Source organism: Orycteropus afer, unplaced genomic scaffold (assembly GCF_000298275.1).
Source record: "Orycteropus afer afer isolate SDZICR_OR568_19922 unplaced genomic scaffold, OryAfe1.0 scaffold00196, whole genome shotgun sequence".
Lineage (NCBI taxonomy): Eukaryota > Metazoa > Chordata > Mammalia > Tubulidentata > Orycteropodidae > Orycteropus > Orycteropus afer.
Genome location: NW_006921783.1, coordinates 6,179,000 through 6,189,623, shown reverse-complemented (window position 1 = coordinate 6,189,623; position 10,624 = coordinate 6,179,000). Strand labels below are relative to the sequence as shown.

Sequence of the window (10,624 nt, the reverse complement as noted above, 5' to 3'; positions counted from 1 at the left end):
TTTCTCATCCTCAATGCTGCCATATTGGTCACTCACATTTGGTACATTGCCCTTCTCTTCACCCAAATCAGTACTTATCTCTATCTGTCTAACAGTGTTCCCTCCCCTCCCCTCCCACCCCTGGTAACCAACAAAGAAAATTTTAAAATATATCCAGAATTTAATTACTTCTCACCCTGTCCACTGCTGCTACCACGATGGTCAAGCCTCCATTATCTCTCACCAGGATTGTTTCCATCGATTTGATTCTTGGCCACTTCCCTCCCCCCCTCGCCCCAACTTTTTTTCTTAATACAGCCAGGTGAACCTTTTGAAATGTAAGTTAGATCATGTCACTGTCCTGCTCAAGAACATCTTGTGGCTCCCTGTTCCACCTAGGCTAAAAGCCTAAGTGCTTGAAAAAACCCAGGAGATCATAATTATTTAACCTCCTCTTCACTTTTTTGACTTCCTTTCTGCTGGCTCTCCTGTTCCCACTAAACTGTAGCCTCACTGGCCTCCTTCCCAATGCCAAGCTTGCTCCTGCCTTAATCAGGCCCACTACCATCAAGTCGATTCTAACTCATAGTAACCCTGTAAGACAGAGTAGAATTGCCCCATAGGATTTCCTAGGCTGTAAATCTTTATGGTAGCAGATGGCCTCATCTTTCTCCTACAGAGCAGCTGGTGGGTTGGAACTGCTCATCTTTGACTTAGCAGCCCAGTGCTTTAATAACTGTGCCCCTAGAGCTCCTGCCTTAGGGTCTTTGTATTGACTTGTCCTACCGCCTGGAATACCTTTGCTCAGTATCACCTTCTAAGTGAGGCCTTCTTTGTCAATCATGTTTAAAATGTTTAAACCATCCATATTCCCACTCAGCATTCCTGATCACCCTTACCTTGCTACATTGTGCTTATCACCGCTAACATACTATAGTAAAACCTGTGAAAGCTGGGACCTGTGTAAGGTGGAAATCTGCCAAAGAGGGAAAATTAAAATATTTTCCACTAAAATGAGTGATAGAAAGGTGTAAGACTGCATCCTGTCAAAGGCAGAAAACTTGTGAAACTGAAGAAACAAGGCAGTCCTGTTGAGTTCCAGCTCTCAGGTTTCATTGTACGTGCTTTTTTTTTTTTTTTTCCCCCATTGTATGTGCTTTTCTAATTAAATTTATTAGGTATCATGTGTGACACTGAAATGTAAGCTTCACACGGACAAGTTCTTTGTTTGGTCCACTGATGGATCTCAAGGGCCTGGAACATGTCTGACACATGACAGGTGTTTAGTATATATTTGTTGAATGAATGATGGATTTTCTTTCACATGGGACAATGATGGGATCAAAGTAAGACGACCCTAAAGGGAAAAGAAACCTCGAGTCGTGTCAGAGGATTCTTGGTTTCTGTCCTCTCTGGACAGATGCTTTACTTTTTTTGTTTTAGGGGTGATAGTAATTATGGTTACCATTTAAAGAGCGTACACACTGTATGAAGTTCTTTACATATCTAATTTAATCTCAACAATGTTATAAAGTAGTTATTATCTCCATTTTACAGATGAGCAAAACTGTGACTCTGAAAGCTGGCTTTTCAGAGCTTGCATGACATAAGTGGCAGAGCCATATGCTTCTATCCCACTCCACAAGGAACTATAACTCCCTATCAAACTAGGGAGCTAGGCTCCTGTCATTTACTTTGTCTCAGTTTGCCCCCAATTACTGGATCTGCTTCCAATCACCTTGTCTTTAGGGACAGTCACCCAGTTGTTCAGAGCCGTTCGTAGCCCCACCAGAGTCTCTGTCCTTCGAGCTTCATTTCGCCCCTTCAAGTGGTGCATGAGAGCCTGGATCACTTGCTTATTCAGGCAGCCTGGACAAGGAGGATCCTCAGGTCAGGGCAGAGCTTCAGGGGCTGCTCCTCTCTGCTAGGATCCGTTTGACTCTACTGGGCCCTCCAGGCAGAAGTTCCAAGTACTAGGTCCCAAAGTGTTCCCCATTTTCCCAGCACACTGGAACAGCAGACAGGGCACTGCCACAGTTCCAGGAGCCCGCCCTTCCCACTCTCTTTATACCCCAGCTGCCTTTTTCTGCCCAACAGTAATAAGTTAGCTTCCAGACCCTGCTAAGCTCTAGGTTGGAGTGGGTGTACACTCCCTTCTGTCCATATGCAAATTACTTGAGTGCTGCCTGCAATTTCTCCTTTCTCACCTACCCCCACAGGCCACCCTGGAAGAGGACATGCTCACCCAGGAGAGCCAGGGTTCGAAAGGCCTCGAACTTCACTTTCTCTGGACCAGTTTTGGCCTAATTTAGGAGGCAGGTAGTGGAAACATACCATAAGCTGATAGAATATAAGAGGTTTTAATAATGTTTAAATTTTACAGATAAAGAAACAGGCCAAAAGAGTGACCTGTCTAGGCGCAGACACAGAGCACAGGCAGGATAGAGCAATGGAAGGAATCACTTGGCCTTGGGCAAGTCACTTGGCCTCTCAAAGCTTCCCTTTTCTTATTAGAAAAGTACAGATGCTAATTCCTGTTCTTTGTATTGTTGGGACATTTAAATGGGACTATGAATAAGGATGCATGCTTCCAGTTGCAAGTGGACGTAGAATCATGTGGCAATGTTGGAGGTAGAGAATGAATTTAGCCCCAGTTCTTTTCTTTCAGTCCAAGCTTTTCTGGTAGCCAAGGGGATCTTCAGATTTCCCCTTTTCCATCCTTTATATCAAACTGCTCTTGAAAAAGCCAAGGACATGATGTGGAGGGGAGGGCATGCTACACACTGGTGGCTTGCTCTGCCCTGTGTCTGACCCAGCATCCTTGCACCTCCCGGGGAGCCCTGTCTGTGCCCATATGCCTATTATCTGCACACCTCGTACCCCGTGTCTCCCTCTCCTGAACTCCACGCAGCCCCAGACTCACCACCTTCCGTAGTGCCTCTATGATAAATTTGTCACTGATGCCCAGGCACCCCAGAGCCTGCAAGAATAAGAGTGGAGGGAAGAAAGAGACCTTGGAGACCACCCCTGGATATAGCTGGATTTGTACTGTGAGTACCACCACAACCACCCCTAACTCAGGAGGCTTTTTTACTCTCCAGTTTAGCCAACTCCTGAGGTTAACTGCCCTCCTCCACCCTTGCCACTTATCACCTGAGCTGCATAGTGTTGCTCGTCCTCTCTGGGAGATTCCAGACTTTGTGTGAGTTCCTGCCCATCCACAGCAGCCAATGGAAAGGAAAAAAGGCATACATATAGAAGTGCAAGCTGGATGGAGCTCATCCAATGCAATCCTTTTTCCTCCCCTCCCTCTACTGTACAGGCAGGGACAGAGGACTAAAGGATAGTGTGAGCCCAAGGTAAGGGTACCCAAAAGGAGGGAGTCTTCCCATCCCCCTCCCATCATGGTTCCTGACCTTTAATCTTTGCCACTTGAGGGGGTCTGAAGTAGGCCCTGAGAATGTGGAGTCCACTTGAGATTTTGGAGTCAACTTGTTTATAGGGAGATGGAGTTTTTGGAGCTGAATACTTTGTTTGAGGTACCTGCGTAAGCAATTGCACAGTCTTGGTTCCTTTGCTCTTTCCCTCACTAGGTCCAACCCCTCCTTATTACAGTCTTGAGCTCAGCTCAGGGATGGGACTGGAGGAAGACAGAATAGGGTGCAGTGACATCCACCCAAACCAAATCTCTCTTTACCCTTGGGTCTTCTTTGGGACCTGTAGGCTGACTTGCCCCACTCCCTATCCCACCCTGTCTGTCTACCCCTCTTTGCTAGAGGGTTTGGAGGATTTGGGGGTGGGCATAGTAGCACACCTAGGGTGATCTCTCATTTTCTGCAACATCTTCTGGACCTCCCGTTCCTCTCGCCGCCCATAGAGAGTGTGCCAGTGTGAGTAGATTTCAGGCTTCTGGGAGTAGCAGTAAGGCACCGAGTGTGGCTTGCTTGGGTGCTGCCTCCAGCACTCTGGACTTGGGGGGAACTCCTCCTTTGGCATCTGGGGGTGAGTGGCAGAGCAGTTACAGAGGATATCCCTCAGGCAGGGTCTCCTAGGCCCATACATGGGTGCTGGGTACTGGAATGGGTGAGGTATGAGAGGTGCCCTTCAGCCTCTCATCTGGGCTGGAGTTACAGCTGCCTCTTAGCCCACTGTGTGACTTGGACAAGTTACTTCACTCCACCAAGATCTTAGTCTTCTCACTGTAAAATGGAGCTAATCATCCTTGTTCTGTGTCCCTTCCAAGGTTGTTGTGAAGATCAAGAGAGAGAAAGATTGTGAAGCCATTGGTGATCTGTAAATCAATCTTGTATATAGTTTGGTCAGTTGAAGATCTCAACCCTTGAAAAGGTCATCTGGGGAGGGAAATGAAAAGGAAGGCAAGGGGTGGGTGAGATATGAAGTTCAGAGGGGGAAAAGACGTGCTATTCCTCATCCATGCAGGATTCAACAAATATTTATTGAACACTGCTGTGTGCGAAAAAAGAGCCCTGGCGTTGCAGTGGTTAAAGCACTTGGCTGCTAACTGGAAGGTTGGCGGTTCAAACTCACCAGCTCACTCTGTTGGAGAAACGTGGTAATCTGCGTCTGCAAATACTGACAGCCTTGGGAACCCTATGGAGCAGTTCTCTGTCATAGAGGGTTGCTATGAATCAGAATTGACTCGATGGCAGAGGGTTTGGGTTTTTTTGGACTATGTGCCAAGCACTGTGTGGGGTGCTGGGGATGTAGTCATCTTCCCTGCCCTCATGGAACTTACAGTTTAGTTAGGAAAGCACACATCTTCCATTAATCTCTCTTAGTTGTGAAACAGCAGATCTGATTATGGTGGAGAGTTTGAGGTAATCAGGGCTTTCTCTGAGGATTTGGCTCGGATTCATCCCTGCCCTTCCTCAAGCCTTCCTGTCTTTACAACAGATCTCTCTGGGCAGTAGAAAAAAGGAGCTTCACCCAGTGATTCCCAAGATGGTGACTGAAAAGATAATATGAAGGGTTCTCGGTGATTGTCGTGATTTCAGAAAGTGGAACATTGACTCACTATGAGAAGAGCTGCTAGATTTAGCAAAAAACAGGATGCTAGGTTAAAACCGAATTTCAGGTAACAAATGCAATATTTGTGACATCTTATACTAAGAGATTATTCATTGCTTATCTGAAATTCAAATTTAAATGCACATCCTGTGTTTTATCTGGCAACTCCATTGGATCTCTGTGTTAAGTAATAAAAATGACTCCCACTATTAAGCACTCCCTGCATGGCGCAGGCCTGAGGGGCATTCTCTTACAGCAACCCTACAAAGGCAGGGGTTGGCCTGTGACACAGGAAGTTCCTAAGTCTCAGAGAGGAAAAGTGACTTGTCCAAGGTCACACAGAGTCAATGGCATCCCCAGAGTGAGTGTCGGGGTTCCGTGAGCTGGCCTTAATGGGAAAGGACAGTCTACTTTTATGCTGACAAGGCTCCCAGAATGGCAGAAATTAAGGGTCTTACCTGGTAGCAGGACAAAGGTAGGTGAGCAAGAGTTGTGGCTTTTCTGAATTCTGGGAAGAAGGATAAGAGTGTTAGTTCATGATTCCAGTCCACCTAGGGGAATTCTCTGGAAAAAGGAGCAGCTATGAGCAGTTAGCTGTCCACACTCACAGCAGCTAGGATATCTTTTACATTTTACTGGTAAAAGGAATCTGGGTACTGTACAACAAATCATCCCAAACTGAGTGGCTTAAAGCAACAACAATTATTTATTTTGCTTCCAAAACATCTGCAATTTCAGCAAGGCTTGCCTAGGACACCTATACTTTTCCATGAAGCTATCTGGCTTCCTCATGGCTCTGAATTCCAAGAGCATTTTTGTGACCTAGCCTCACAGAGTGTCACTTCCTCCATACTCTATTGATAGAGGCACTCATAAAGGAAGGTTCAAAGAAGAGGGCATAACTCTACCAATCAATGGGAGGAGTAACAACATCACATTATAAGAAGGGCATATGGGATGGGATATGTTGCTTTGGCCATCTTTGGAAAATACAATCTGCCACAGGGACCAAAATCTACTATAGTGCCCTATTCCTCTTTGATCTCTGGCAAGGACAAATCACAATTTAAATAAAATGTTATGCAAATAAAAAAAATGTGGTGTGGTACAAATGAAAGAACAATTGCAAAAGTGGGTAAATGAATCATTCATTCAGGCATTCTTTTATTCAGCATTGCGTGAGCACTCAAAACTCCCACCCAAAACAAACCCACTGCCATCAAGTCGATTCTGACTCCTAGTGACCCTATTGAACTGCCCCATATGGTTTCCAAGCCTGTAAATGTTTACAGAAGCAGGCTGCCTCATCTTCCTCCTGAGGAACAGCTGGTAGATTTGAACCACTGACCTTTTGGTTAGCAGCCAAAGCCAAATATTTTAACCACTGCATCACTAGAGCTCCTTAGTGAACAGTGGTGCCAGGTATTTCAACAGGCACCAGGGAGGTAAGGAAGGCATAATTCTTGCCTTTCAAGAGCTCATAGTCTTCTAGTTCTTTGCTACTTAAACAGTGGTCTGTGGAACAGCAGCCCATTGGCATGGTCTGGGAGCTTCTCAGAAACGCAGACTCTCAAGCTTCATCCCAGACCACTGAATCAGGTCTTTAACCAGATTTCCAGATGATTCCTATGTATGTTGAAATTTGGGAAGCCCTGATCTGGTAGAGTGGTTCTCAACCCTGGTTGTGTATTAGAATTATCTGGAGGAACTTTTAACAACCTGCTCCTGTAAAGATTACAGCCTAGAAAACTCTATGAAGCATTGTGCTTTGCCACCTGGGGTTGCTATGTGTTGAAAATCAACTCAAAGGAAATCCAATACAATAATCTAATTGAATCAGATTCTCTGGGGATAGGGTTTAGGGATTTTCAAAAGCTCCACGGAGGATTCTAATGTGCATCTAAGGTTGAAAATCATTGGCTTACTTCAGCATTTCTCAAGCTTAAGTAAACATTAGGGTCACATGGGGAGCTTGTTGAAACACAGATTTTTGGGAACTATCCTGGAATTCTTGCTTCAGTAGATCTGGGGTGGAGCCTGAAAATTAGCATTTCTGGGGGTCTGGGTGGGAGGTCCCTGGGTAGCATAAAGGTTTGCAATAGGCTAATAACCTAAAACTTGGTGGTGCACATCCACCCAGCAACACCGTGGAAGAAAGGCCTGGTAGTATGCTTTCGTGAAGATTACAGGCAGGAAAACCTTATGGGCAGTTCTACTCTGTAACACATCGGTCACCGTGACGCAGAATCAACACAACCACAGTGGGTTTTCTGGTTTTGGGGTTGGGCCAGGGACCACACTTTGAGAGCCACTAGTCTGGTTGGTGAAGTAGAAATGTTAATTAGTGATGAACTCAAACTAAAACGAAACCCACTACCATTGAGTCAATTCTGCTTAAGAGTGAGCCTAGAGGGCAGAGTAGAATAAATAGCCCCATAGAGTTTCCAAGGCTGTAAATGTTTACAGAAGCAGACTGCCTCATCTTTCTCCCCTGGAGCAGCTGATGGGTTTGAACGGTCAGTCTTTTGATTAGCAGTTGAATTCCTTAGCCATTGTACCACAGAGCTCCTTTGGTGATGAACAGAAAGAAATAAATGTGAAGGTAAGATATAAGCATGAGGTAAAGATGAGGAGCACCTAGCCTGGCTGGAAGGATCAGGGAAGGTTTCCCAAAGAGTTTATACACAAGCTGAGTCTTCAATACAAGTAGGAGTCAGCCACATGGACAAGGGGAAGAGCACCAGGCGTAGGAAATGACTTCTGCAAAGACTTGGAGGTATGAGAGTTGGGGCAGAGAGCAGGGCCCAGGTCTGGGAGCAAAAGCTGGGAGACACAGAGGTGCCTCATCCTCGAAGGCCCTGTGGGCCCCACTAGGGAGCTAAAGACTTACCATGACGGTTGTGAGGAGCCATGGAAGTACCTAAAGGCTTGTCCTGTCCTTTCCCATGGATTTCCTGAACTCACCCAGACCCTCTGGTGGGAATGGGAGCCAGGCAGCCTTTCTCTTTCAGGACCCTGCCCCTGGCTCTGTTCCTGTCCATTCTAGCCTCACCTTTGGCCCTTTCTGGATATTCCAGCCATGGGTATTTGTACATTGACTTGTTGACATCGAGGACGTGTGTCTTTTCATAGAACATCTTCTTGTTCTCCTCTGAGATGGAAATAGTGAGCTCCTTTTGGGACTCTTGGAAGGCTCCGGTTGCATCTGGGGAAGACTCATCCATTTTGGCACCGATGAAGTGTCCAGCTTCAGGAGGGAGAGGCTACCAAGTGCTAAGCAACCAGATCACCTTGGTAAATAGAACACTCGAGTTCCATTCTTGAGCCCCAGCCCTGGCATCCACTGGCTTATGGATCTGAGCCAATCTCTCTACCTCTCTGAGCTTCAGTTTCCACATCTGACAAGTGGGAAAGCCATACCTGCCTGGCTTAAGTGGAGGGGCAGTGGTGAGACATAAATCCAAAAAGAAAGTCAAAGTGTTTGGTGAACTGTCCAGCTCAAGTAAGTCCATGTTGGGGGCAGGAGTTGTTCTTAGGATTAGTCAGCAGGAAAATGGCAGGGATGGGAGAACCCCTTTACACACACACACACACACCCCTCCTTGGGGGCAAGAGAGTCCCCACAAATCTTATGAACTCTACCTGTGTGGGAAGGAACTACCTTTCATAATTTTCTGCCTTTGCATATGCTGTTCCCTCTACCTGTCAAGCTTTTCCTCTCCTTTTCTACTGGTTAAAGTACGATTCAAATCTTTCAGACTCTGTTCAAATGTTACCTCATCTCTGAAGCCTCTCTTCTCCCTCAGGCTCCCTGCCCTAACCACTCAGTGGTATAATCCTCCTCTATCACCTCTCACTGTGACCACAGCCTTTTGTATAGTTTCTTCCCTTTCAGTGTTTATCATGTGTCCTATCTGTTCACAGATCCATCTTCCTCACTGGACTTAATGGCAAAGATTGTTGCTCACTCACTTCTCTCTTCTGCCCTGTCCAATGCCCAGCATAGTGGCCGGCACACAGAAGACAGCACACTATAGCTTGAAAACATGGGCCACCAAGTCATCAGACTTAATGTCACCAGTAAACTGACATCATATGTCCTGATGTGATGCAATGAGAAAGACACAATGTCATGCACTGTGTTATTCTTGCCCAAACTGTTAAGCTAAATCCAAATGTGAAGAAACATATAGGCAAATCCATGTTGAGAGACAGCCTACAAAAATCTAGTCTGACACATGGAAACAATTAGTCCAAGGGACTGGTAGACTATGCGATCCTCAGCCTGTATGACCATGAGACCAGAAGAACTGGATGGTGCCCAGCTACCACTGTCAACTACTTTGGAGGGGGATCAGTGTAGGAGATCCTGGATGGAGTTGGAGAATGGTGTGGAACAAAATTCAAAATCATAAAAAAAAAAAGGACCAGGTTTGCTAGTCTGATAGAGCCTGGTGAGACCCCTGAGACTATAGCCCCTAGTTACTCTTCAACCCTGGAACTGAACTCACTCCCATGCCTTCCAGCCAAACAATAGACAAGCATATGGGGTGAACATTTACATCAGGTTGATACAGTCCTTGGAGCCATCAATCGTGGGAGAACAGAAGGGCAGTGTTTGCCCTGGAGATAGGTCAGGGGACAAAAGTGCATAGGAGGGAAGGACACAGGGAAGAGGTAACTACGGGGTGGAAGTGGGAAGAGAGCTGTTACATTGTGGGGAAATGCAGTCAATGTCATATAACAAAATGTATATGAAATGCTGTATGGAAAACGAATTTGCTCTGTAAACTTTTACCCAAAATCAATAAAAATTGAAAAAACAAATCTAATCTGAATGCTAAAAAAATGTCAATGTCTTGAGAGACAAAAAGATACTAAAAAGATATAACTACATTCAATATGTGTACTTACATGGATCCTAGATTTTAAAAAAATAGCTGTCAAAGGGCATTATTAGGACAATTGAAGAAATTTGATTATGGACTGTATATTAGAAAATACTATTGTGTCATTGTTAACTTTCTGAGTGTGTGAGTGAGCTACTCACGTAGTTATGTAGAATATCCTTGTTATTGGGAGATGCATACTGAAACTTTCAGTGGTGAGATGATACCATGTCTGCAACTTACTCTCAAGTGGTTCAGAAAAAGTATATACCGACTATGTATATCTATTTGTGTGTGTGTGTATATATATATATATACACACACACTGTAGTCATTTTCTTCCTAGGAAACTCTGTGGGCAGTTCTATTCTGTTCTGTAGGATTCCCTATATACATATATATAGGGAGCTCTGGTGGTGTAGTGCCTAAGGCATTTGACTGCTAACCAGAAGGCTAGTGGTTCAAACCCACCAGCCACTCCTCAGAAGGAAGATTGGGCAATCTACTTCCATAGAGATAGCGCCTCAGAAACCCAAGGAGGGGCCGCTATGAGTCGAATCGACTCAATGGCAGTGAGTTTGGTTTATATATATGGAACTCTGGTGGCACAGTGGTTAAGGCATTTGGTGGCTAACCAAAAGGTCGGTGGTGTGAACCCACCAGTCACTCCACAGGAGAAAGATGAAGCAGTCTGCTTCTGTAAAGACTTATAGCCTTGGAAACCGTAT

At 45.4% G+C, this 10,624-nt stretch overlaps 1 protein-coding gene across 1 annotated transcript in view; it reads right to left on the bottom strand.

The window, feature by feature from the left end:
• The window catches only part of HEATR9 (HEAT repeat containing 9), a 15,103-nt gene extending 6,959 nt beyond the window's left edge, over nt 1–8,144 (bottom strand). Inside the window, exons 1-8 of the mRNA XM_007947911.1 lie at nt 8,060–8,144; nt 5,466–5,515; nt 3,794–3,975; nt 3,396–3,522; nt 3,133–3,189; nt 2,903–2,959; nt 2,225–2,282; nt 1,718–1,848 (exon numbers count right to left, since the gene is read on the bottom strand). Coding sequence (XP_007946102.1) covers nt 1,718–1,848; nt 2,225–2,282; nt 2,903–2,959; nt 3,133–3,189; nt 3,396–3,522; nt 3,794–3,975; nt 5,466–5,515; nt 8,060–8,144 — 747 coding nt within the window. The remainder of the gene's footprint in view (nt 1–1,717; nt 1,849–2,224; nt 2,283–2,902; nt 2,960–3,132; nt 3,190–3,395; nt 3,523–3,793; nt 3,976–5,465; nt 5,516–8,059) is intronic.
• Between the last annotated feature and the right edge of the window lie 2,480 nt (nt 8,145–10,624).